Source organism: Pygoscelis adeliae, unplaced genomic scaffold (genome assembly GCF_000699105.1).
Source record: "Pygoscelis adeliae isolate BGI_AS28 unplaced genomic scaffold, ASM69910v1 Scaffold306, whole genome shotgun sequence".
NCBI classification, from domain to species: Eukaryota; Metazoa; Chordata; class Aves; order Sphenisciformes; family Spheniscidae; genus Pygoscelis; species Pygoscelis adeliae.
In genome coordinates, this window is record NW_008825072.1 from 533,506 (window position 1) to 560,703 (window position 27,198).

The following is a 27,198-nucleotide window of genomic DNA, read 5'->3' on the forward strand; positions in this document are numbered from 1 at the left end:
AGAGCGTTTTCCTGTTTACAAACACACTTATTACCTTGTATTTCACCACAATAAATTGTGTTAGGTTTTTTCTCACCCATATGCCTGCCGTTCAGCTTGCTCTGCATCTTATTGCCATCTACTACTATATTTATTGTCGTTTCTCCCAGTTTTGTGTTACCAGCAAGCATGATTATTTTTACTGCACAGGCTTTTTTTCCAGTTTTTTCTTCTACAGCATGAAAGATTATTTTGTTTACTAATCCTTATAGAAATTGGCTTCTGCTAAAAGTGTCACTTAATATCACCTCTTAAGTAGTGTCTTTGGTCTTCAGAGTAGAGTGAACGTGGTTGTGTGTGGTGGAATTTCTACCATCCTGTCTCAGTTGAGCAACTGGCTCCCTTCACATGAGGTGTTTTGTTTCTTACTTACTTAAGAGGGCAAGTATGGGTTAATTAATGTCTAGATAGCATTTGGAAGGTAAGATTGCTTTCTAGCAACTCCTAAGAATACCACTGAAGGGTCATTAAGTGTATCGTAGATATTTTTTAAAGTTGGGTAAGCATGTTCTCCGCCCTGTATATGGAATCAAGGTATTCCGATGTGTAGAATACTTCTGTCTGGTAAAATGCATTAAATGGATAATGATAGCTCATTATAAAAACAAATAATAAGTTTTAGGTTCTTTTTCTCCTCTTCTGTAAGAAACAAAAGTAAGTCAGCGAGCAGCAGGTTTCATAGCATTTAACCAACATGTTTGTTGGGGATTATTGAAGCTTGTGCTGTCTGCATAGTTCTTTAGATCTACACTGTCTAGAAATTCTTTCCAGTGTATTAGCTGAAAATTATTAGCTGAGTTGTACTGAACTTAATTAAAAGTGTTCATAAATGGCATTTGGCTCATTACACTTTGTCCCTTTCTCCCCCAAGAAATGTAAGCAATTTAATAGTCTCCTACTAAACAGAAAGAAAGTATTTTTGCAATGAGATCATTGTAATCAGAAACCAATGTAATGAGAATTTGATTTCTGTTTTTTTAGGATGAGAGTAACACATCAAAAGGAGACTTGACTAAGACAAGAGAATCTTCGCATGAAGCACCCTTATCCATGAGTGAACTGCAGAGCAGGTATGGAGTTTTTCCTCTGACCAAGACAGAACAGTCATACTCATGATATTGCCCTTTAAATGTAGCTAAAAATTTCTCTTCCTATTTTGAGTTATGTAGTATATTGCACTGGGAAAAGGCTTCTGTAGGAGCTAGTCCTACCAAGCTTTTTCACCTAAAAGCAAAATACAGTTAACTATCATTATGCCTTTCATGCTGTTTGGCACTGTGTCAGTATAGTCTTCATAAAACACTGATTTTTGGAACTGGACTTGGTCATAAAAATGATCCTTGGGCAGTAGTTTTTGAATTTTATCAACCAGAGAGAAAATGTCACTTTAAAAATAACTAACTCATTATTTTTTCTTAAAACTATGGGAGTGCAAAAATAAATTGAAGTTTGTTTAGCAATATGGTTTTGGGCTGTTTTGTTGTTGGGTTTTTTTTTCCCCAAAACACATATTTGGAAAAGAGAAGCATCTTAATAAACACAGCAAATACAATATTATGGTTTAGTGATTCAGCATGCCATATCTCAGAAGACATCTTGAAAATCTGAGATCCTGAAAACCTGGTTTATGTAGGTTAATTATTCTGTGTACTTCTCACATATATGACTAGGGTTTCATTCGGATATTTTACTTAAAAGACACCAATTTAATTGATTTTGACAACCTCTGTAGTAGAAGTTATCAATATTGATGTTCTCTATGTATGCACACAGTATTTCGTAGAACGTTTTGGGTATTTGTTGGAGGAAAGATACTAAGTAATGTAAAACATTTTTTGGGTTGTATGACTTTTCTGTTTTTCTCTATATTAAGAGAGAAGTCCTAGAACTCTGGTGCTAAATTTGAGAGGTCTTGACATTAGGGAAAAAAAGGTTTTATTTTGATAATTAAATGTGAAGCAATATTTTGTAACATGCTTCCTGAATCACCACTGTATACCACTGAAAGGAGGGTAATTCAATATGGGTATCATAGTGAACTACTTGCAATTAGTAAGCTCTAAAAAGTTCATTTATGATTTGTTGGCTTTTTTTAAAACTCCTATAATTTGTAGTCACCTCTGCGCAAAGGATCTAGTTAGTCTTAGATTTTCACATGTATGTGAAGTTGCTACTAAAGTTGTTAGTATTTATACCTGTGCTCACTCCTGTATTCTGCGTGTAGCCTTTTTGCTCCTTTATCCTTTCTCCTAACAGCTGCTGCAATTAAGTTGTGTAGGATGTGTTTGTGAGAGAGAAAGTGCAAGTTTTTGTTTTGAGGCAGCTTTGGGACTTTGAGATTGATGCTGAAACTGCAGACCATGAAAAAAGAAGAAACAAATCCTAATACTACAGAATCAAGAAGTGATACGATATGAAATGTGGCACTCAAGTTGGGAAAGGACTGCTCCTTGGGTTTAGAGGCCGGCAGCACTAGTCCCATTCACTGAAGGGCGAGACATAAAAGGACTTGAGGACAGTCTGATTGCTGAGTGTTTGCCACAGTGCTCATAAACAGGATATAAGGACAGAGACAGAGTTCATAGAAGGACATGGTACTGTTGACCAAATGTTGGCAGTAAAGTAGATGATTGAAAACCACTGGGAGTAAGGAAAAGGTTCGTGTTTTGTGAAATATTTAGTATATGATTCACTCAGAAAAGAACTTCTGGGACTCTTAAAGGAGATGTATGAAGGAACAAAAGCATATGACAGGTATTTCAGAGCAGGGAGTTGCGTGCAGAAATCCTGCTGTTAATATGATTTGTGAGTGTAATTCCCAGATTGCTTAGCTCAGGTTGTCAGCTGGTTTCCAGTTGAGACAGGAGAGGGACTCTTCCCTAGTTTGGCTGTATCTTTGTCCACACCAGTGCTAAGTACCTCATATGCAAGGACTGGCTAATAGAAATACATACACGCACACATATCACCCCCCAAAAAAAAGAAGGGAAAATGAAGCTTATGGTTTTTTCTTTTTTTTTTTTTTTAAGTCTTTGTCAGTACCAGAATAAGAAACTTGTGAAAGTTACTATTGTTTTTTGAGTCTTTCCTTTACTGCAGTTAAAGTGGTTGGATTTTGAGTGTCTCTATGTAGATTAAGCTTTTAGTACCAGAAAAGGCAAGCACAAAGCTGACTGCAGGAAGTGGATTCCAAGGAAAAGAGTGTCAGAGCTGTTTATTGTAGAGTTACAAGTGCTGCTTCTAGTGCTGTGCTTATTTGTTGGCCTGAGAATTCTCCATCAAGGAGTGAGGTAACATGAACTGCAGAAAGGAGGAGGTAAAGCTTCAGTTGTTGATGGGTCCCCAGGCTATTGACTTGTCTACATTTAACACAGGCCTGTATAACTTCTCTATTGATTTTGCTGTTTGGTAGGTTTGTTTCTTTGTGTCCAAACTGTGAAGCAGTTTGCCCTCTCCAGGACGATAAACAGGTTTAAATTTTCTTCATGCTGTTGACTGTCTTTTAAATGTTGGAGCTTTTCTGAAAAAGTGCAAAAGTGGCCTTCCTCCCTTTTTAATATTGGAGCCACATATAGATCATCTTGTTGTTGTTTCATGTGGTATAGATTGGCATCAGCATAATATTTGAATGTAAGAAATCTAAAAGCAAAAACTATTCCTTGTTTTCCATGGGACAGTGGAAACTCAGAAATGTGAATTTAGAAAATGGATCCTACATCTTCCTCTTCTTCCCTCACCATTTTCCTTTCTTAAAGTGAAAATCTTGTGTTTTGATACAGCTAGCTAGAAGTATATTCGTGAGCCCTTTGACACAAGGTTTCTTTCAATTTTCTCTCAGGTTTTTACTGATATTAACTTGAGAACAAAGTTTTAAGTACTGGTTTGACCATAGTAAATTAATAAATGATATGTATATAAGAAAATGTAAAGCTTCCTTGTGAAATGTAATCCATTTCCTAAGTGAAGATGGTCACTGTAAGCTTCACATTTCCAGTTTCATTTCCCAGACTGAGAACATTCACAAAAGGCTGAAGATTACGCAGTCCTAGTTTTTACGTGTCTGAAGTGCCTAAATCTCTGAGCAGGTGTGAAAAATGCCACCTCAGTAGTCATTTTTTGCTTATGATTTTTGAGCTACTTGTTTCATGCTTTGTTACAGGAAAATGGCTCATTTCATTATATGACACAAGCCTTTGTTTTGAAAGTTCCAAGAGAAGGCAAATAGTCATGAAGTTTAGATATACATACTTCAGATTTGTCAGTGTTTCATAATGATTTTTGGAGAATAAATTTCACTTCACAGATCTAGGAAATAATTTCTCAAAGCAACTGAAATATGAGACGGTATTTGTGTTTAGTATTAAAACAGTGACACAGAAGATGGGGTGGGGAGAGAACACTCGATTGCCACTATATCATAATATGTTTGGTAGAATACTTAATCCAAGATGCTTCCGATAGAGCACTTTACAGCTGCAACCACAGTAATTTAATGTACCTCTGATAGATTGTCTTCATATTGAAATGGCTGCTTGTGGTTACATTTTGACCTTCAAAGGACACAAAAATCCTACTGTGCTGCTTTTGCATAGACTTAGTGCCTAGTCACACTGCCTATCAAAATACAGCAAAATTACTGCATGCTCTTTGAAAATTAATTCTCTTTCTGTTTGGGAGGTATTATCAAGTGCACTCAGATAAGTGGGGGACACTGTGTGTGAATGAATAACGTGGGGCTCCCATTTCTTAGAAGTAGCTGCAGTGCAGTTTTATCAATTTGTGAAAGGTAATCCATGATTAGCAAGATCTACATTTGGATTTCTGCTGGTTTTGTGCTTCCGATTCCTCTTCCTTATCTTGATTTGATCATTATTTCTCATTGCCTTTCTGTTGACAGTTCACCAATGCAGCAGAACACTACTGTTCACTTGGATAATGGTGAATATTGGTCTACTCGTGCAGCTGTATACAAAGGGAAGCCTCACAGAGCGATCTTTGAAGAGAGTCTTGAGAAAATATACAGAAACATGTACCAAAAAGCTTCTGGCACTGTTTCGGACCAAAAAACGCATTCCTGATAGCAATTCACCTGGAAATGCACAGTACACAGTGTTCATATTTGTAATGGAACCTATTTTTATGTAACAAATATTTGTACTCTATTTTTAAGGTGTAATTCCGGTTGGGCAGGGTTTTGGAGAAATGGGGTTTTGGTCTGGGTTGCCAAAAGGAAAACTATTAAGAACCCCCCGCATGCCATGCTAACACACCCCCCCCCAAAAAAAACCCACCCCAAAACCCAACAGCAACTAAGCCCCTCCACAGTTAATCAAGATGGTGTTGCTCCTTTGAGACTATGAAAAGATAGTCATTTGAAGACTAACAGGTCTGCTGGACGTTCCTGTCTGACATCAACTCAGGTTTCAGCTGCAACCAATTCTTATTAAATAATTAAAGCTATTTAGTAACATAAACAGAATTGGTTGAAGAAGCAATATGTCCTAGTGTTCAGAGAGGGGGTCTAAAGAGGAAGGTGAATGTGAGTGTTGATTTAAAAGCATCCTATCTGGGACAAATGGAATTGTTTTCTAGAAAATTGCCTTTGGATTGTTTATATTTGAGACGGGCAGAAACTCTGATACTGACCTATAGACATGCTTTCAAAGTGGTTTCAAGGACTTTTAGTCACAAATTTTCTAATACTGTCAAATTTTAAAAGAAACCAGCCCAGCAGCCTTTGTATCAGAAGAAAGTCGCCTTCACACACCCTGTGCATTTGGAAGTTTCCAGGTTCTCTTGAATGCAGCCATGACATTTGCCAATATACTTGTAATTTTAAAAAATATGAATAAGAAAGCAGTGTGGAGGGGGAAAGACTGGAGCTAGTCAGCAAGCTCCTCATATACCCCATACAGGCCTTCTGAAGTTCCTGCATCACAATGCCACCTAATTTGGAGCCTGTCCTTCCCAGTCTGCTGGGATCCTGTTGGCAGAAATCGCATCATTTTTGCTAAAGGCCACCAAATGTTCATCAGCAGTTCAGTGCTTTCCCCGGGGATGGAACCTTTTCAGCCTTGCATTGAACAGATCCCACATTAGCAGACGGGGGCAAATTGCCCATCTATTGAAAAGTGGAATGTTTTAAAAGGGCAAGAGTGTCCATCTCCTGCTTCCTTTCAGAAACGGGGGGAAAAAACAAATGCCTGTTCTGGCTCCTTCCCTGACTGAACGAACAGATTCAGTTACACCAATGCCATTTTACCTGTTATGATTGGATAAAGGATAAAGCTAGCAGTACAGATGGCAGAACATATGACTGTAACCTGCCAGCATGCCTAGATAAACAAAAAGTTGGTCTACTCTGCCTTCCATCCTTTAATGCTGAGACAACATAATTGATTTGAGAAAGCAGTTGGTGAGCAATTATGCTAGTGGGAAAGCACGTTGAAAGACTGTGTGCTTCTGTTTCAGGAAAGGGGACTCTCAGAGGAAGTGTCTTGCCTATAGACATTTCTATTCCCTGTAACTGTTAAACCAGTTGAAGTGGATTAACACTGATAACTTCCTGTCCCTGATGCCATTTAGCACATTAGTGCTTTCAAAGGGCATTAGTTGCACAGTCTTATGCTATGGGTAAGTGTCGAGTCATGCTATGAAGTAGTAGTACGCTTTTTTTGCAGAAGTGAAAAATAAAACTTACCCAAGCTGTGCCACTGAAGGCATGGTGGCCATGGAGTATTGTGCTACCCGTACCTGGTATTCATTCATTAGCCTATTCCTGTGACCCCATATTAGTCCATAAAGGAATAGTTTCTTTCTCCTTGCTGCTCAGGAAAGTAGGTATATTCAAATGGGTCCTAAATAGGCAGGGCACATTCTGAGAGATACTTTCCAAGCTTTTGGTTTAAAATGAATCTGCTGAAATCGGAAGGTTGCTGCGGTTTCCTGTGTGTGTTTGAGCCATAAGATTTGCTGTTCTTCTCATGGTATCCCACAGTTCTCATTCAATATTCTCTGTGTTTTCCCTCCCCACTGTCATAGCTTAGTAAAAGTTACAGTCTTCTGAAGATTGGCTGCTCCCCTTTGGCCTAATCTGGTTCAGTGACATGGAAGTACTGTTCGATTTTTTTTTTTCCCTCCCCAGCAATCCAGCAGATTTTAGTTCCTGTTTGTTCAATGTGGAAGAAGGCCTGAATGCTGAGGCTTTGATTTTTTTTTGGTATGGATGAGTGAGGACATAAGTAGCTATGAATTCAAGACACAAGGAGGGGATGAGGAAGGTTGGAGGCTGCTGTGAAAAAACAGGGTAGTGTTTTTGAGGGGTCCAGAGGAGTAGCTGGGGTGTATCTGTTTTATTCCCCTAGCTAAAAAAAGGAAGCATATGGTAACGTGGCAACCTTCAGTTTTTCATCAAAGGTGAAAAGTGGTTGGGAGAAAAAAAAAAAAGTGTGATATATTGAATTTTGACCGGTATTAATATTCTCTCCGTAGCCTTCGTATGCAGCATAACAACAAATGAAGCAGATAGACTATGAGTGTCTTTGGCCCTGCTCCAGCTGCGAGAGGAGATGGTGTGTATAATGTCTTTCTGAATCAGCTGCTGCAGGATATGTGTTTCTCTCTTGGGTCAGTCATTCCACAGCTTATATGCTATGATACAGCAGAGAGTGTTGTCTTCCAAGCACTGTGCTGGAAATCCGTTTTGGTTAATGGAAAACTTTTCTATGAAATGTGACTTAAGACCCAAATTACTCCGATCTGTCCATAAAATCTGCAAGCCACTTTGTTTTTGGAAGCTTTTGGTCCCTTCACTGTTTGCTCAGCTAACCCTCCTATTAATATGCATACAGCTCAAGTGCACTGAGCACTGCTGCTCCTTTCCTACTGCAGTATGTGATAAGTATAGGTTCAGGCAGTGAACCAACATAGTAATAAACTGTAATTGTTTAGTGCACCTTGCCTTCTAATACAATATAAATCCCTTCTATCAAATGCAAATTTCTAGGTTCCTGAGTGGAGCTTTAAATAGCATTTTCAATGCTCATTCCTTATCTTTTGCCATCCACAAAGTGGTCTGTTAGTGACAGTGGGATGGCATAATTCCACCCCCACCATTTTACCTCTTAAAGGAAAGCTGCCTACTCAAATCTAGAAATAATGGGCTAGATTAAGAGCAAATTAGTGTTTTTCTGTACAGTCTGTCTCTTTCTATTGCCCTCCCCAAGTTATTATAACCCATGAGTATTCTCACCAAATGCTATTCAGCATCCAGTGTTCCTTGCAGTATGCAATCAGTGCAATATTTTAATCACTTTCATTTTAGTAAGTCAGAGTCTGCTTCCTACTTGCTCCCTTCCCTCTTTCCTACAAATAACTTGGTAGAGTTTAGGATCTTGAGGTGGCTTTAGACAAACTACCTGCCTGCATTCAGTAGAAATGCAAATCCTTTGCCGAGTAGTAGTTGCTTTGGAAATCACTCCGTCATTGGCCTGTTGTGGATTAAAGGCAAAAATGTCAAACTCTTTAATGTTTTGCCTTATCTAAGTTTTCAACTAGAAGAAGGGAAGCTTAAATTGGTCCACTGGGGACAAGAGGCATAGGGATGGCTAGAGTAATGGGAACAGGTAGGAGCAACTTTGTAAGATAGATGGGCAGCAGTTTTTTATACCCCAAATCCGAGCAGCTTGGAAGACGATGAGGGCTGTTCTTTAGATTGTGCATCACGTTTGAACTTCACTATTAATTAGGAGGCTGCCAAAATGGTGAGGGGAGAAAGAAAACTACCTATAGGCATTGGGAATCTATTTTTTGGGTAAAATAACAGAACATTTAGCTCTGCTTAGTATTAAATAGTCTGTTCCAAACTCCCTCTCATTGTTGCCTCAGCTGTAAAATGGGGAGTTTGTGCTCTGTTGACGCTTAATTAAATGACTGTGAGGTGCTTTGGGATCCTGAGGTCAATGTTACAGAAATTATTTTGTGGAAACCTGGCTGAAAAGTCCCATCTTGTCTCCAGGTTACTAAAAAGGCTTTATTTTAATTTTCCTAGGTTTATTATGTTTTAATCAGACAATTATTAAGCAACTCTTAATCTTATCAAGATAGAAACCTATTAAATCTAGGAGACAGCTGAAAAAGATAACCAACTGCTTTACTACATGTGCTTTTAGGAGCTAATCTTTACAGTGGGTATCCTACTCAGCTTCTGTCTCCTGAATGATCCGGGTTCATCATACTCATACTGATTGCTCTCGTAATTTTTTTTTTTAAATACAAATTATTTTTTCATCATCCTGATGTCTTAGTGCTTTCTGCTATGTGTACTAATCAGCACTATTAACATCTGTCACATCATTTGTTCTCATCCTCTTCTCAGGAGCAAGGGGTGCAATGGTGTGTGCAACTTGACAGTGGCAAAGTTTGTGTGGCATGCCATAGGTTTGTCAGAGAAAGTAAGTTGGAAGGAATCTCTGCCTTTTCAGTCCATGTGCAAGGAATAGCTTATTATAGAATTCTGCTCTTCCTAATTTTTAAGCTTGAAAGTGTTTTCTAAAGCACTAAACTATGCAAGAAAATTCGTAGCCTTTTAGCAGTGGTCCTTAAACTGTATAAATCTTGTAATGTGGAATCTCTGGGTCATAGGAAGGCCTATCATGATGTTAATTACTTCAGTGGTTGCGGAATGATCATTATCAGGATGCTGAGAGTATCTCAAGAGATTTGTTTAGTAGTCAAGGAATTTGGGGAAACTTTTGAATCAATGCAACTTAGCTTCTTTGTTCCAGTGAAAAAAACTGAAGCTAAGAGAGAACAGCTCTTCTGTAGATGATCTTAATGAGCTACCTCACTGACAGAAATTATGTCTGGTTTAGGTGATGGTCTCTGGTAGCAGCAAAGAACCAGTCTTTGCCCAGTTCCTTTCAGTTTTAACAAATAAACCACTGTTGTGGGAAGTGATCAAGAACACCTAATATTCCTGTTTCTATTACGCAGTGAACTATTAAGCACAAGCCCCATTGATTGCATTGGTTTCTACTGCTTTCTCCATGGAATTCAAAACATCATCAACCAAAGCCCTTAAAAGATGAGGCTGTAGCTGCTTCTGTTAACAATGTTGGCTTGCCAAAGACATGCAGTTTGATCCCTGTTTGTCTTCAGTGAGAAATTCTCTGAAGTGCAGTGATAATTTGTTTGGATGGCAGCATGAAGGAAGTGTAATCTTTCTCTTTGCTTGATCAGTGTGGAGACTGTGCTTTTTCTTCATGTGTATTTCCATTCAATTCTGGGTGATTGCTTCTGACCTAGCAGAGAACTCTCTGCAGTCTGAGAAGTGGTGATCTGAGCCGCCTTCTCACCTCTTCAGGGAAAGGAGTTTGCTGTTGCAAAACAACATCCCTCTTGGTTCATAAGAATTTACTGATCCTGAGGATACAGCACAAAAATTTTGTTCTGTGGTCAGGCATTTGCATAACCCTGTAGCGCCTATGCCATTGAATGAACAGAGCTTCACACAAAGTGGGGGTGGGAGGCTGAAAGCAGGGGTAGACTTTGAGAGTGGTTTGATGCATGGCATGCCATGAATTATGCATCTGTATACCATGAATTATCAATGTATAAAATAACCTGTGAAACTTACAAGTAACAAAAGCACCATTTATGTCACTGAACAGTGGTGAATTCTAATGCTTGTATTTGTATTGTTACACTGACTTGAATTTTTGAATGTTTAGCTAATTGTGTTGTTATTAAGACTATAGTTGTATGAACTGTTTCATTCAGTACTCCAGTAGTAAACATTTGCTAAGAGGTTGCTTTCCCTGCCTGCCTTGTTTTCACCACAATCATCTAGTGTTTACATACATTTTAGCCTCTGTGCCATTTTTGAAGGCTTTATTTGTCTCATTTACGTTTTTGGTTTGGATAATACTTAAATATGAAATCCATCTGGGAAACATATTGTATATTCACGTTGAGGGGTAAAACCAGTTTTTAATTAAGATTTTATACAGCACTTGTATTTCACTTTGTCCTGTTTTATTATGAAACACTTCAATCTTCTTCCTAAAACACATATGTCTTGTGCGTTTCAAGATGTTCCTTGTTGCTCATGCAGAACCAGTTTCTGAGCTCTGTCAGCAGAGTGCCATATGTTCTGGGGTTCATTTAGCTTCTCTGGCGTTTGTGTAGGCAGCATATTGGATGTAATGCAGCTAAGCTCTGCTCCATTCTTTTCTTTGTAAACTTGTCAAAAGAAGAAAAAGCAGGGAGAAGAAAACACTGAATAATACTCGAGTGATTGGAATTATCAGTAAGTTATGGTAACTTGGCCAATCAAAATTGTGGTTTCTCCTGTACTTCAGGATTTTCCTTAATTGTGGCTTATGCATAGCCTATAAAGTGATGCATCCCTCAGTGCTGCCCGGGGTATGACACCCAAAAGAGGTGCTGAAGATTGAGATATAACCCAAGCCATTTGGAAATGACAAGCATTACGTGCTTTTAATTTTGCATTGATCTGCTATTTTAAATTTAAAAACAAGAAAAGTGAGTAATAGAAGATGGGCATGTGAAGGGATTGTGCTCCTCTTTGTTGTCTTCTGGCTTTGTGGAAAATAACTCTCCACTGTTTAAATGGCTGGTACTGAACAGAGAAATCCCAAGACTGATGATGTCCCCCTGTTTAAAAAAAAAAAAAAGGGTAATTTTTCCTACCAGTGCATTCCTGTTTCTTTCCTGCCCCCCACAATCTTGACCATGAACCAATAGGTATCATCCGTCTTTAATATACTGCTGTTTATTGATAGTAGCCATATATTGTCAGATACTGATCTTATCTGCCGAAAGCTTTTCAGAACCATCTCGGTGACTGTGACAGAGGACCAAACTATTTCTGTGATTCTGTAACTAGAGCTTAAAAACAAGAAAAGGAAAAGAAGGAGTAAGAAACTAGCAAAAAAGGAATACATACTGAACTGTTTCCCCTTTGCTGAGGTATGAGGCTGGAGGGAAAGGGCTTTAGTGGCTGCTTGATATGAGTGTGTGGAGGAGTGGGGAGGGAAACTTCTGCAGTTCTGACCTAAGGTTGGTCAGAAATAACCAGCTGGAGTGACACGAGTGTAAACCTGGTTGGAGTGACAGGCAGCTCAGCTCCTGGGACTCTATTTACATATGTTTAAAACAAACAAAAAAAAAGCTGCCTTTGTTCCCCAGGAAAATCTATTTACTTGGCATTCAGCTCGTGTATGAGCTGGAACTTCTTTCATGGAAGGTGTAGAAATAAAGCAACTGACATTTCTGCTTTGATGTGTGGATGAAGCTAAGATTTGATTTTGAAATATGAAAGTAAACTGAAACTACCTCCAATTTAAAGGTGGGTTGTTTTAATGACCTTAAAAGTTTTGAGAAGGGGTTTTTTTTTCCCTCCCCTTAGGGACCAGAAGAAATTATAACAGTAATCTTACTTATAGCTGTAAGTCTACAGAGACAGTGGCTGTAGGTTAATGAAAAATTGACACTGCTACTTGCCTGTGCTTCCAGCAGAATTTTTTTTCTTCAAACTGATGTGAACTATTGCACTGCGTGAGCTGGTTATGAGTCTCCCATATTAAATTGAATGCTTCTTTTGTGGAAGCTACAAGAGTGAGTCACAGCTGAATGTTTTGAGCAGCATTCCTGTTTTGAACAAATGCAGCAAAAATTATGGATTTCTTAAAATGGTTACCCTGGTCCTTCCACACAGACACACTCAGAAGCAAAGCCTGCTTTATTAGTCTAAACCAGGAAGTGGGCAGAGGAATCGTCCCCGATGCTCTCCATCCCAGTACTGAATTTAGTGTCCTGTCAACCCAACCTGATAGTACTCTAGTAAAGAAACCACACCACAGAGCAGTAACTGAGTGTTGCAAGTGCAGCTGCTCGTATGTTTTGCATACATGTGTGTACTGTTACGCACACTCCCCCTTGTGTGGCACTGGGGCTCCTGAGGGGGACACCCTGTGCCTCACAGAGCGTTGTTGAAGTGCCCTCTCCAGGAGCATTTCTGCAGTGTCTTTTGGGACAGCTTGTTTCTCATTCCTGGGAATCGTGAACAGAAATGGCATGAACTCAGCAGCTCAGGCTGACTTCGGTTCGTACTCTGACAACTTTGTGTCTCTGTTTGTTGTCCTTGGCATGGTGGTGCCATCTGGTCTTGCTTGGACAGCTTATCTATAATATTGCATTGCATGGGATTTCAGGTTTTGTTTATGAAATCTTGGGCTGTGCTTGAATGGCACACTGATACCTTGATGCCAGCCTTTGATCAGATGGCACGTGCTTAAATAGCATCCCCCCCATGAACTGTGATGGAGATGGATACACAGAGGTGTTGGAAATTGCGTTTGAGACAAGGGGAGGGAATGCATGGAGGTATTATATGGGATCTCAGGTCAGGAATTAAAGAGCCATTAGATGTCCACAGACTTCCCTGCTCCCCTTGAAGGACTTGAAACCTATAGCAGACTGAAGAGTGCCCAGTTCTTGGGTTGAGGGGCTGTTCTAGGGCAGAAGCGTTCTCCATCTCTCCTGTAGGAGTTTCAAGACTTACTGAGTCACAGAAAGATGGAGAAAATGTGTGACTGAGGGTCAGGGTACACTTGGGAAAAGGCAGCATTGTGTGCAGTGGAATTTGGGGCAATGATGGGCAACACCAATAAAGACTCCTCCTTGAGCAGTTCTCCAACAAGGTGTCCCAGTGGATTTGCCATCTCCACTGGGGAGAAGGTTATGTTTGGGTGATGAGGAAGTCGTCGTCTTTCACTTCTCTGAAAAACAGGCAGTGACGTTTCCTTGCAATCTTTCGCAGCCTGGAAGGGTGCCTTCATCGCTATTGCAGCTACAATGTGTTGGGGCGGCAGCTCAGCAATTGGCTTCTTCACTCATGTTCACGTGCTCCAGAGGAGGTTGTACAAAAATCTCAAATTGTTGTGACACCAACATTTCACCTATGCTAAAAAAATCACTTTCATTTATTGCTCCCTGTGTCGCCTTCACAATACCCTGTACATCGCTTTTACTGCTCAAGGCAAACAAACTAAAAACTGCTCATACCTGGCTTTGGAGACTCACTGGGGTTGGATGACACCTCCCACATTATGCTGGCATTAGTCTGAAATTGGGAAAATAAATGTACCCCATTAAATATATATACAGGACTGTGAGACGAGAGGCTTGAATTTGTTTTTTGCATGTGCTACATTTTGTCCTTTGCCACTTCCTTTTGGCTTTATCCCCTTTTTTGACTTTCTATGATTATAAAGCTCCCATTCTCTGCATGCACTACCTATGATTTTTATTTACGTGGTGTAAGTTCATAACAGACAACTGCTTAATGTAACAGAAGACACTTGATGAAATCCAGCAGTTGAAAGCTGGAGCGAGATGCAGTCATACTAGAAATAAGGTGCAGGTCCTTTTTTTTCTAATGCAACAAGTATTCAGCTTTTAGAACACCTTAGCCAGAAACTGGTTTCTTCTTAGCTTGCAGTCTTTATGCCAGGATTGACCATTGTGCTAAAAGGAACATGGCTAAGCCGGCAGTTTGATAAAGAAAGAGGCAGGGATGTTCTGCCATATGCACTGTGGTTATTGCTCAGTCAAAGAAAGATCCCAAATCCTACCAGTACATGCTAGGTCAAAGTAGAAGATTAGATCTTTTAGAAGCTCGGAGTCTGGTCCTACTTAAGTATGCACGGCCTGGACGTGTGCAGCCTGAGCTCTTGCCACTTTCGAAACTACAAAATGTCCCCAAAGTAACTGGAGATACATCTCCAGCTTAAACAGAGGGCCAACTTGCTTCTCTTATTAACTCATTACCTTTTAATCTGCAGACAAGCCAAACCCTGCTTTGGGGTATGTTCAGGCTTTTCTTACTTGCTATAAATTTTTGAAGACCTATGCTACATTGATTACTTTTTAATTAAAAAAAATCCAGAAGACTTTGTTATGTAGCTATAAAATGTATGGTTAAATACCAGCCAATTTCGGGAGTGTGCTTTTGCTGCTCCGCAGAGATACAAAAATGCACAGTTGGAAATCCTCTTGCTGATATGTCAGCATTTTGAAACTGCTACAGCTTGAGGTTAACAGAGTTATTTTCTTTTGTCTGGGGTTTAAAATGTTGCTCCTAACCTGGTATCTGGGTAAGATAAGATGAATCCACTGAAGGTAAGAAGTTGACTTTATTATCTGTAGGAGAAATGCTTCTTGACTACGTAATTCAAAATTGTTTTAAGCAACCTTTTCTTCTCCCCACCAGCAAGGAAGAGGAATAATTTGCTAGTGTTGGAAGCACTGGACACTGAGAAACGGATAAGTGAGCTGCAGTACTGGGGTGGGGGGGAACAAGGCTGGGGAGAGGAGTGGTGGGATTCCCATTGCCAGAGATGCCACAGCCCAGAGCCAGCACGTGCAGAACGTCCTGCGGAGACATGGCAGTGGATACCTGCACCAAAGCGGGGCTCAAAAGATAAGTTGATGGGTATGAACAAAGCAATGCAAAGGCAAAGTGTCCTGGTTTCGGCTGCTTAGTTGCCGGCTGGGGTTAAACCACGACACAAAGTTGGTGTTAAGTTTTTGCATTACTATGCGCAGTAGAAGTAGGAGGGGGTTCTGATGTGTTCTTTGGTGTATATTTATTGTTTATTATTATTTTACTCAAATGAAGGGAAGGGAAAGTAAGAAGAGAGTGCTGAAGAAAGAAAACTAACCCATGTAAATTTGCTGAGTTTGTTTCTTTTCCTCACAGGGACCAAAAGTGCAGAAAGGTGCTGGGACTCTGTCAGCCCCTGTGTCCCCCCCTTTCCCTCAGATCTCCACGAGCTTTACCCTGGTGAAGTTTCCCTCTATAGGAATGCAGGGAGGCCAATACTCCCTGCAGGGATGAAAGCTTGTCACCCTGGGTAGGATCCACTTTAACCCAGAAACAGTGACTTCCAGCTACGATTCACCTGCGCAGACGGGCACCTGCCCACACCGAAAAGGCTGCGTGCGCTGTTCCCTCCTTGTCCCAGAAAATGAGCACGAGGAACCAGAGAAAACATGGTGCCCTGTTTGCTAACTTACTCTCCACCCTGCTAAAATGCATGCAGTTTCATTTCTTTTCTTTGTAATAAACTGTGCCCACCATAGCGTATATTCTTTTAAATAACATTTTAAAATATTTTCCAGTAAATTAAAGTGATGACATGTTTGTAGGGTTCATTGTTAATTTCATTTCCTTTGGCTCAGCCAGCCGGATAAAATGCAATGTTATTAATCTTTGTTTAAAAGAAGATCCTTTGCCAAACAGTAATAAATGATCTTGATAGATTTGTCAGGAAAATGAATGATAATCATTTGCAGATAGACACAAGCCTAGTATGGAAGATTAATAAGAAAATATGTATTGGCATCATTAATAACATCTGCTGCCAATGGACTTGTATATTGGTTACAGCTCTGAAAGCGATGTGTTCTTGTTAGGGTATTGCAATTCATCACGCACTGTGAGGAGTAAGGCTGTATAGCACTCCTGGGGCGATGACAAGCTACTCCCCGGGAAAGGCTTGCAAGCAGCCCAACGCTGAGGCCGCACTGCAGCCCGCCGCATCCCCCCTTGGATGACCCTGTCATCGCTGAAGCCCAGGTTCTCTTGGGCTCTGACTTCGCATGTGCATTTCTCCATGTCACTGCTAAAACCTTTTCCGGACCCCGTGAATTTGCTCATTCCTTGCTTTTGGGGCTATGGCTGGCTGGATTCGCAGATAATGGTTGTTCCTTGGGAGCTCTGCCCTCATGGTGTGGGCAGAGCAATGCTGGTGGAGAAGCTGCTTCTGGCGCAGAGCAGCTTGGGCTGCAGCAGCTGCAGCACCTGGTGTTTGACATATGCCTTCAGTCAGGGTCTGCGCTCGTCCCACCTCATGTATCTCTAAAAAGGTTCCTCCAGAGCCTGCCACAGGCATTTAAGCACTTCTATGTCTTCAACTGACACAGCTTTAGAAAGCTTCACTGGATGCACAATGCGTTAGGAGATAAAGCTCTTCACAGGTGCTGCACGTTGCTGTCATGGGCCTTGGTTTTTTGGCCTTGATCATCCCTGTTAGGAAAAGAGCATTTTATTTTGGGCTTATAATCACTCCACTGGCAAAGCCTCTGTTAGGGTTTCCCTCTTAAAACCCCCAGACCGTATCTGAGATGGTGCAAACACCTGCACGCTCACAGCAGTGCTCTCTGCCACAGCATCATCCCTGCAGCAGCAGGGAGCCGAGAATCATCCCATCCCACCCCATCCCATTCCATCCTGTCCCTGTCCTAGTCCTTATCCCTGTCCCCACAGTTCCTTGGCGTGCAGGGGTGAGGCTGATGGGGAGCTGCCGGGGCGAGGAGGGTCCTGCTTGCTGCAGGGAGGCGGGTGGGAGCTGGGGCTGGAGGGACCCCGTGTGTTCAAGTGCGACCCATGGGGAGACGTAGCATAAACTGGAAATTATCAAGGCTGGGAAGGAGGGGCTGGGAGATGCAGAGGGGAAGAGCTGCACATGGATGTAGGCAGAGGGAATGGGTGTAGGAGATGAGAAGGAAGGAGCAGAGGGACTGAAATGAGGAATAATATGAAAAGGAAACTCCCCCAACGCCCAATCTTCAGCCAGGAGGAACAATATAATCTCTTTTTGGTTTGGTTTTCATTTGTTTCAGGTAAATATGGTGTTTTCCTAGAAAATACAAGGAAAGGTCAAGATGTTTTGAGATGACTTTGGTTTATTGCAATAAAACATTTCAGACTCCCCCTCCCCAATGATTTTTTTTCTCTTTGATTTTGCTTTAGTGGTTCAAAGCAGAGTAGTAAGTCAAACAAATTTACCAATGAAATGTATTTCTCCTGTGGGGTGCACAGCTGGCTACATCTGGCAGTGCGGATGTCTCCATTCCTTCTGTGGGCCAAGCGCAGGGATGCAGTCACATCTCTCAAAGCACATTACTTTGTTTAACTGACATAGACATCATCATTTTAAAGGAAACCTCGTCTTCCAGGGTCCATGGGGTGAGATGGGGAGGGGAAGAGGTCAGCATCATATAGCCAAAGATTAAAACGATTTGTGTCATTAAAAAAAAAAAAAAAAAAGGCTTAGTAAATTTCACTTCTATTCTCTGCAAAACTGAAATTTTCTTAGGGGAAAAGAATAATCTCAAACATTTAAAAAACTGCCCCAGCATTCCTCATCCTGCTCCGCATTGCTTTCCCCATGGCTTTAGCGGATGTGTGGTCCAAAAAAGCCAATAAAGCCATTGAGCTAAGTGCTGCTGAGGGGCTCTGTGGCTCAGGAGCACTCAGCACCTCGCTGCTCTAGGCGAGGAGGTGAGAGCCCTGGTATTTCTAAATGCATTAGAAATGTGTCTGTTATTATTACACATTTACCAGCTATTAATCACAGCTGGTAACTTGATTTCCTCTAAATGTTTTGAGGCACCCTCTGATCTGGGCACCACCTGCTCGAAATTGAATAGTGGAAAGGCAAGGCAAGCTCTGCATCATATGCCTCTTCCCGCGGGGATGGATGGGCGACTGACGGGACTGAGATCTCCCTTATTTAAAGAAAATCTACTTTTTCCTCTTAGAAAAAGCAAATGCTTGTATTGACCTGCATGAGCGCAGACCCCATCCTGCACGTCTGATTCAGTCTTCTCCATCCAAACTAAGGATGAGCCGGGGGGAAACCGTGACCTGGGCTCCCTGTGCCGGGTGGGCCCAGAACCTTGTTTCTTCTCTCCTTGCTGGATCATGACTCATTTTCTTCATCTTTATGCAATTGTGCTTCACCGCATGCCCTTGTCTCCCCACACAGCCCATGCCTGGTGGCTTGGACATACCCCTCGGATGCTGGAGTGGAGGGGTCACATCTCTGTAGGCCTTCTCCAGGTGAGCATCCTAACCACCAAAGATACTAATAGTGAGTACTACCACCTCTTCCTCTGAAGGTGGTTTAAAAGGTTATGGTCATGCCACATATCATGATGATACCAAGGTGGGTCAGAGGGGCCTGGACTTGTCCAAGGAGGGCAAAGTCCAGCCTTGGACCTGGCCCAAGGAGGAATATTTCTTTTCCCTACCACAGCCAGGTCACCGTGGTCCCAGGGAGACCTTTGTGCGTCAGTGCAGGATATATAACCACAATAACCCAAAGTCAAAATTGGCTTAGTTACTAAGGCACCTTTATTGCTGGTAATGCTGTTAAGGGGCAGGATTGGCCCAATGAGTAAGCACGGTCAGGCTGCTGCAAGACCCACTGTCACAGGGCAGAGTGGGCAGGGTGGTGGGGCTCAGGGAGGGCAGGGAAGCCCCTGTGCCCACTACCGATGCCAACGGGAGCCAGGGTTGTCGCTGCTGAGCTAATCCAGTGGTCCCACACTAACCCCATCTGAATTTTGGCCATATAAAAAAACTGCAGGTAGTGCTTAAGTCTCTTCCCCCACACCAGTGTAAATCAGAAGTCCTTCCACTAAAAGCAGCAGTGCAAAGTCAGCCCTAAGCTGGTGCATGAGGGGAGCGAGGACCCAGCCATGCCACAACCGGACTTTCCAAAGGCTTCACTCCTTGCTAGGCTTAGCTCTGCACCTTTAAAATTGACCCCAGGTCTCCTGACTTCACCCACATGCTGTCCCACACGTCCCCTGCACCCTGGATGTGACCAGTTTTGAGTCTTGGTCACACCTTATCTTATGGAGAAACCGAGCCCCCGCAGTCATTTCCAGCAAGCAGTGCCTCTGGGGAAGGGCTGTGCCAAGGCGTGCCGGCGCCTCCGGGGACCATCACCAGAGTCTTTATCACCTGATGCCTCAGGCTTAGACATGAAGATGAGGACCCCGGAGAGAAACCAAAGCCACATGCTCCCTGACGCCACCTTGTTACCGTAAATCAGCAGATGAAGAACTCTCTAAGACTCAGAATAGCATTAACATTGCAAACAGTCTTCCACAGGGGCTTTTCCTCGATGCTGGTGAGTCTCTGCTCCAGGGCAGCTCTCTCCTCCTGGGACAGGGTGGGCGTGGGGCCGGTGGACAGACCACAGAACCACAAGTACAGCATTTTCCAGCAAGGAGGCTTGGCTGTGGCAAGAGATGGACCAAACAATGGGTGTTATCATCTAGCTGGGACTTTTCCCTCCCTCCTTCCACCAGTTTGGAGGTGCATTGAGCAATCTGGAGCGGGGCTTGAGATGCACCTTGGATGGGAGATGCAAGATGATGGTGGGAGAGGGGAAGGGGAAGGGGAAGGGGAAAGCTCTGCCTTGACCATGTACAGCACAGCCTGATTACAACAGGCTGTTGGTTGATTGCAACACCAATTGTTCATTAGTTAATTAACAGACCTCTTCCCCCTCCTCCCCGACCCTGCTTCCATCCACTTTCACAAATTCCTGACAGCATGATGATTAGAGATCTCCTGGCTTATTTATTACACGTGACATGCCAGGTGAAGTATGTGTTTTAATTGTCAGCCCTGTGCCGTGTATATTTCACTGGTTGTTCTTTCCAAATATAACCTTTTTTTGAAATGCAGAATGTCATAAGGCCTTGAAAAAGGTGTTACCTGAAAAAAAAAACCTCATTAAACTGTCAACTGCTGTGTTTCGCATTTCCTTGCCCATCATTACTAATTACCAAAATACCAAGACATTTGTTTATAAAAAAATGAGCTAGTTAAGTGAACTAGGAATTGATAAGAAATAATAAATAATGCTGAATGGCTGCATTCAACTTAAACCCAAACTTACTCTATTGGGACAAAAAAAAATATTTCTTTAGTTGCTCACTTCTGTTTAGCTTGGCTGTAATTGGTACCAGTGTCCTTTGGACTGACACTCAAAAGGAAGGAGTGAAGAAATCTTGTGTATGTGCCTTTTTTCTGAGTTTTTCTGCTCTATAACCTTGGAAGGTTAAGCTCAAAACCAGAAAGCTGCATTTTGTAATGGATTTGCAGAACAAACCTCTGTCCACTCAGAAAAGAACTTGCCTATTTAACATCTCCTGCTATTGTTCTGTCTCCTGACAACTCTTTAAGTTCATTTGACTCTTTGCCTTCCTTCTTATTAAATACCCTTGGTAGGACACACAGCTATTTAAGCAATTTGGGTCTGAGTTTTAATGATGGCTTATATCCTAAGGGAAGATGAAAGATACTATTGGCATAATGTAAATGAGAAAACTGAGGCTTGTGGATTTATCCTAGGACATCCACAAAGTGCACACATCTGCTCTCGGTGTCTCATGGTCCCTTCAGACCATGATACTATTTTGATACAGTATGTTACAGCATCACTGAGTGAGTTTGGCCAGCAGAGCTTACACAGGAGTAAGAAGGAGGCATCTCTAGCACATACACAAGGGTTTTATCTCCTAGCAATGATGAGGACAGGAAGGGATGCCACTTTTATGCGCTGAAAGTTGAAATTACAGATCCTGCAGCGACTTTCACAGCGCTAGCAGTAGCTGCTGCTTTCGTTATGCATGCAGTAGTGCTATGGAGCTCCTAAGAGCATCTTGGTGAGACAGACGAATAGATGTAGTGTCATGGCACAAAGCCCCAGTGTCAATGAGGTGAGGAACAGTGTCCCAGCAGCACAGACCTCCATCCTCCCAGGGGATGTTCATAAGTGGCCGTTGACTGCCATCTAAGGAGTCCAGCACACCATTAAGAGTCCAGGCCTGAAGGGCTAAAATAACACTGTGACTGGTAGTTTGCCTGAGTAAACAACTTGTTCTAGGGAGGAGGAGGAGGAAAAACATTTTACTGAATGGTGAGTTTTTGTTTTTCAGGAAAGGCAGCTCTTCTGAGCCAGTCGGAGGCTTGCGACATGGAGGTCTATCTAGCGAAGATATGTTGGGAGGACCAAGAACTGTAACACTTTCATTTGTCACATCCTCATAACTGGTATACCCGTAAATACAAGCCCAACTCCAGTGAAGGCCTCTCATGAGCTTTAGAAGGACTTGCATGAGATCTTGGCTGTGCACTCACCACATGAACGTGCTTGTTCACAGCCAGCTACCCTACCTGCCTCCTCCTTATCGCCCAAATCTGCATTTTCAACGAAGTCGCTCTCTCCGTTTGCTGGATTGATCTGTGCTGCTTCACTCTTGTAATTTTTCAGGCCAATGGCAGGTGCTTTTCTGTGTCTTGTCCACCACGTCAGGCAAGCGAGCTGCAAAGTGGGACAGAGGACAAACCAATTATTGCCTGTCAGTCCCAAACTGGCATGCCAGTCATCTCCCTCTTTGAGGGGTCAGATCCAAGATGGTACTGAGAGACCTGTTCTGGGGCGATGGTTGTTCCCCCACTTTCTCTCACCTCCCTTCTGCACAGGTGCCCCCACCCTGGAAAAGAAGGCTGGTACCATCCAGTTGGAGCTGAAAAGCTGAGAAAAAGTGTGAATTAATCTAGTTTCTTTCCTTGTATTTTTTAAATTAACCTGTTCCATCCCTGTTTCTACCAGGAGTAACCTTTTAGTAGACATTGAAGAAGCAGCTTCCTAATTGCTAGGCTTACTTGATTGACATGAAGTAATGATGATCTGTGTCCAGAATGGCAGCCCTCCAACAGGGAAGGGTAATAAAGTCAATTAAAAAAAAAAAAAAGAAAAAAAGAAAAAAAAGGAGCCAAGCTGACCCTCTCTGCATACAGTCAATCACAGACAGCAATTGTACCCTCAGCAGAGAAGGATCAGTTGGGTGCTGGCATGCACTATATGGCCACAGGGGCACAACACAGACATATGGCCATGGGAACACTGAGCAGCTCCTTCTCTGGGACATGGGGAGGGACTGGAGGATCTTCTGTCTCGTCTCAGTTGTCATTTTATAGGAAAAGAAAACCCAATGTGAACATTAAAGCCCACAGCTGGGACAAACTCACATCAAAGCAGCAACCTGCACTTCCAAATGAGCTTATCTCAGGGCTCTTCGTGGGAAAAGTAGCAGTATCGTGTCTCTGCTCTGCGACTGCAAGTATGTGTTCAAGAAGTGTAACTATGTGGGCAGACAGAGCCATGACGGGAATATCAAGTCACAATTTGCAGGGAGGGTTATACCATACATTAGACCAACAGGTGTAGTTACAAGTAGAAAAAAAATTAGCTCTGGGTACACACTGTAAGACTTGCTTGTCCAAACGCCTTTTCTCTTTTTTGTTTGTTTGTTGGTTTGGCTTTTTTTTCTTTGTTTTTTAATTCCAGTTTTCTCTCTCGGGCCAATACAAGACATTATTTCTCTCTGCAGTCTTTCAGTGAAAGAACCATCGAAAGCCATGAAAGATGATCAGTCCTGGACAGGCTGCTGTGGCTGCAATCTGCTCTGCTTTACAAAAGCAGGAGGTCTAAAATTCTTATCCTAGGGCAAGTCTGAAAGTCTTCTCCCCGGGACACAAGGAATGCACAGGAGGCATTAATCTTGCAAACTTCACACCATGGCACACCAAGCAGCTTGATGGCATCGGCACTTCCTAACTTCTGTGTGCTCTGGCCAAGCCAGGCAGCAAGGACCATGCTCATCAATCCCACTCAAATGCAGCTGCCCAGGTCCATGGGCTGTCCTCCCGCTCCAGCCCCTTGGCTGCCCTGCAGAGGAGCTGCAGGATGGGACCGGGGCAGCAAAGCTGCAGTGGTGACAACAGGTCAGGCAAAGTCACATATTTGCCTGACGAGCGGCTGCCTCCCTGCTCTGCCCATATGGAAATGAACATCTCAAATGGGTCACTTACTTACAAAGTAACGTGAGTTTAATTTTTGAATTTTATACACACAAATCTAGGCAGGAGTTTCCAGCTGACACAAAATGTTGCATAATTTCCAGAAGATTTATAGCTTTATTTAAATCATTTTCAACCAAGATGAGCATTGGGCAGGGCTAATCTTTCTTGTCACGATGTGCTAAATTGCTTTGATTTGATGATCCTCATCTTTCTCAAGGATTCTTTTTTTTTTTAATCACTTAGGAAATGTCACTGGAATATAGCAAAGTTTCAGGGTACTAAAGGATTTCCAAAACTTTTTTTCTTTTCTCTCCTCTTCCCATGTGTCACTGAATGACTGTCTCCTCATATTGCAGCAAAATCTGCAAGGGCTGGAGTTTACCTGGGGCTCAGACTCTGCCAGATGGGAGCGATTCCCAATTGAAAACAGCATAGACACACAGGTAACCTCATCGCATATCATCCCACTGACCCACCCAGGAGCTGGTGCTTTGACCATGGCCAAATAAAGCAAACCACCACCCTAGCAGGCTCCTCGGTGAAGCATCACACCCATGCTCCAGCTTCAAGCTCCCCTGCGGTGGGTTTTGGCTGGCTGAATTCCTTGAGGTGCCCCTTTCTCCTCTTTGCCATCGCCAGAAGGACACGTCCTGGGGCAGACTGGCAGCATTGTGTGGCCATGGAGGCCACCATGGGGCTGGCTATGCTTCCCTGGCACAGATTCACGAAGGGGTGGGGATGGGGGAGGCAAATGACGGCACGTGTTTTGCATGCCTGGAGAAAGCAAGCAAATACATAAATAAGTAGAACTGCTGGCAGGGGGAGCTGCGTTAGCAGAATTGACTTGGACCTTGAAAATGCTGCCTGAGGCTGCCATGCCCAAGGGTAGGGGAGCGGGGGGTAGCCACTTGGCAGGTCCCGGGCAGCCCTGTGTGGGCACTGCTTGGGGAGCCCTGTGTCCCCCCTTAGTTTGCATCTCTGTGAGTGCCTGGTTCCCACAGGAGCTGAGCGCGCTTTGCTGTGAGTGGCACTAAATGATGCCGTGGAAGCTTCAGTTGCAGCACCTCAGGAGTGCATGGTGTGGGTTCAGGCCAGCCAAAGTGGGCTTGGCGCTCTTCTTAGGCCATGCACCTAAAGGAGCCACTGAAGCCAGACCTCAGGACAGAGGGAAACCATCTCCGACTCCAGAGCACATCAAGTGGAACTGCCAATCTATCAGCCTGTCTGGGTGAGCCCTGACCCCTGGGAGGTGACCTGACCATGTAGCACTCGTGCTTTGTGGGCTGTTCCTCTCCCTTTTCACCCTCACATTCTCCTTGGACAATGGAGTCTGCAAGAACTCAGAAAGTTTTTCTTTTGTTGTTTGTAAACTAGAATAAATCCTTCTGTTCCAAAATGCCATCTGGCACCTGACAGTTGTGTTTCAGCTTCACAGTCTCAAATTTAATTGTAAGCTCTTTTGCAGGGTTTTCAAGGACAGTGTGACACAATATGGACTACCTACAATGAAGACATATGAACTCTGGAGCATACCAAACAAATTCCTTGCATACTTGTTTTCCAGCATAGCATCAATCACCACAGGGATGGGAGAGTGTCCAAAACAGCAGGAGAAAATGCTACAGCTTGCAGTTCTTGGGTTGTAATTCATTTAAAGCCAGGCACATTAGCTGTACCACTGTAACATCAGCTACAAATCTCTTTTCTCCTTTTGCCCATTTACTATCTGAAAAGCATTGAGATTCAATATTTAAAGTTGTCCAGTGTAGATCCTCAGCTGGTGTAAAGTGGCATAACTGTGCTCAACAGCTGCTCCTGATCTTTGAAGGCAATGGAGCTATGCCGATTTACATCTGCTGAAGTATGATCTATCACGATATTTCCTTAGCTATCTCCTTTAGCTTTTGGTGGATTGTTTTTCTTTTCCTTTTGCTTGACAAACTAAATAGCATAATTCCTCGCTCTTACACGGTGTCTTTCATCATTGCTTCTCAAAGCGCTGCACAGATAAGGACTAGCAGAACTAGCCCCATGCGATTTTTATGGGGGAAATATCTGAGGCTCATAAAGTGAATTGACCAACGGATGGGACTGGGAAGCACCAGAGCTTGGTGCTTGGTAGGAATGGGAGAGTCTTGGTCATATCTTCAGCCAGGACACCCGTTACCAGCCTCTCCCTCTCAGCCACTAGCATGGGGACATACAGGCTTTCACCACAAGTTTGCCTGCTTGCATGCCAAAACCCAGCAACCTGAGGTTGCTAACAGCCAAACACAAAGTTCAGGTGCTATTTTCTACCCAGAGGGTTAGAGCCTGATGCATCCATCCTGATTTCTACCTCCTGACCTTCCTTCCCAAAACCCTTCTGTCCTTGAGCCATCTCAGCACAGCCACCGACTAACTTAAGATGAGGAGACAAGCCCTGCTTGCAGGACACCGTGAGAAACAATGCCACCAGGAGTGATGGTCCAAACCTACACCTGCGCTCATGTCTAGGGCAAAAATTGGTGTGAGTCTGACTGAGGGAAAATTAAAAATGTTGGTTTTAATGCTGCCCACTCAGATTCATGCCAGACAAGCAGCATCCCAGCAAAGTTGGTACCTACCTCAGCTTAAAACCCACACCTTCACTTCAGTTGTTGTCTGAGGAACAAGGCCAGACCTTTCCTGTTGAAACTGGGGATAAATAGTAGAAACTGAATGGAAATCAGACTAAACCAAACGGGGGCAGACTCTTCCATTCCTACCAAGCTATGGGAAGAGAGAATTAGCTACCACTTACTGGCACAAATTGCCTGGCAGCCCATCTCATTTTCCTTGTGGTGGGAAGATACTGAGGGTTAGGGGGCACATGGGACATGGATGGTCATCACTATCATCAGATGATTGATCTGGGTCTCTGTTTCCAGCCTCTCACTGCCACAAGCAATATCATTAATTCCTATTAATTTTCTTCAACAGAATCTCTTATACAGAGGTCAAGCACTGAGCTTAGCACTATGCGGGGTCCATAGCCTACCAAAATGTTATCCTGAACATCCTTCTTTAGAAAACTTCCCCCCAAAAGCCCACCCTTTGTTTGTTCATGGCCAGCACTGCCCTTTAGCAAGCTCTCCTTCCTCCCTGGCTCTCCAGATGTACCTGGGGGGCCAGCCACCACCCCTTGTCCTTTGTTCTTCTGGGATAACTGCAGACAGCTCTTTCAGACAAAATCCTATCCTCCCTGACCATCCCATTGGCTTTCCTCCCTGGACCACTTCCAGTCTGAGTCCACCTTTTCTGAGCATTGGCTCTTTGAGGAATATGTCAAATAAGGTCCCTTAAGTCCAGCACCTATGAACTCACCTATTTCTACTGAAAATCTCCTCTAAGGAACCTCTTATGATCATAACCTCTCTTTC

General features: G+C 42.9%; 2 protein-coding genes across 2 annotated transcripts in view; one reads left to right on the top strand and one right to left on the bottom strand.

Moving 5' to 3' along the window:
- SPATA6 (spermatogenesis associated 6) overlaps window positions 1-5,210 on the top strand; it is a 37,368-nt gene extending 32,158 nt beyond the window's left edge. Inside the window, exons 12-13 of the mRNA XM_009326600.1 lie at window positions 1,021-1,109; window positions 4,937-5,210. Coding sequence (XP_009324875.1) covers window positions 1,021-1,109; window positions 4,937-5,117 — 270 coding nt within the window. The 3' untranslated portion in view covers window positions 5,118-5,210. The remainder of the gene's footprint in view (window positions 1-1,020; window positions 1,110-4,936) is intronic.
- A 14,756-nt stretch (window positions 5,211-19,966) lies between these two features.
- SLC5A9 (solute carrier family 5 (sodium/sugar cotransporter), member 9) overlaps window positions 19,967-27,198 on the bottom strand; it is a 23,578-nt gene continuing 16,346 nt past the window's right edge. The window contains exons 13-14 of the mRNA XM_009326601.1: window positions 22,106-22,253; window positions 19,967-20,157 (exon numbers count right to left, since the gene is read on the bottom strand). Coding sequence (XP_009324876.1) covers window positions 19,967-20,157; window positions 22,106-22,253 — 339 coding nt within the window. The remainder of the gene's footprint in view (window positions 20,158-22,105; window positions 22,254-27,198) is intronic.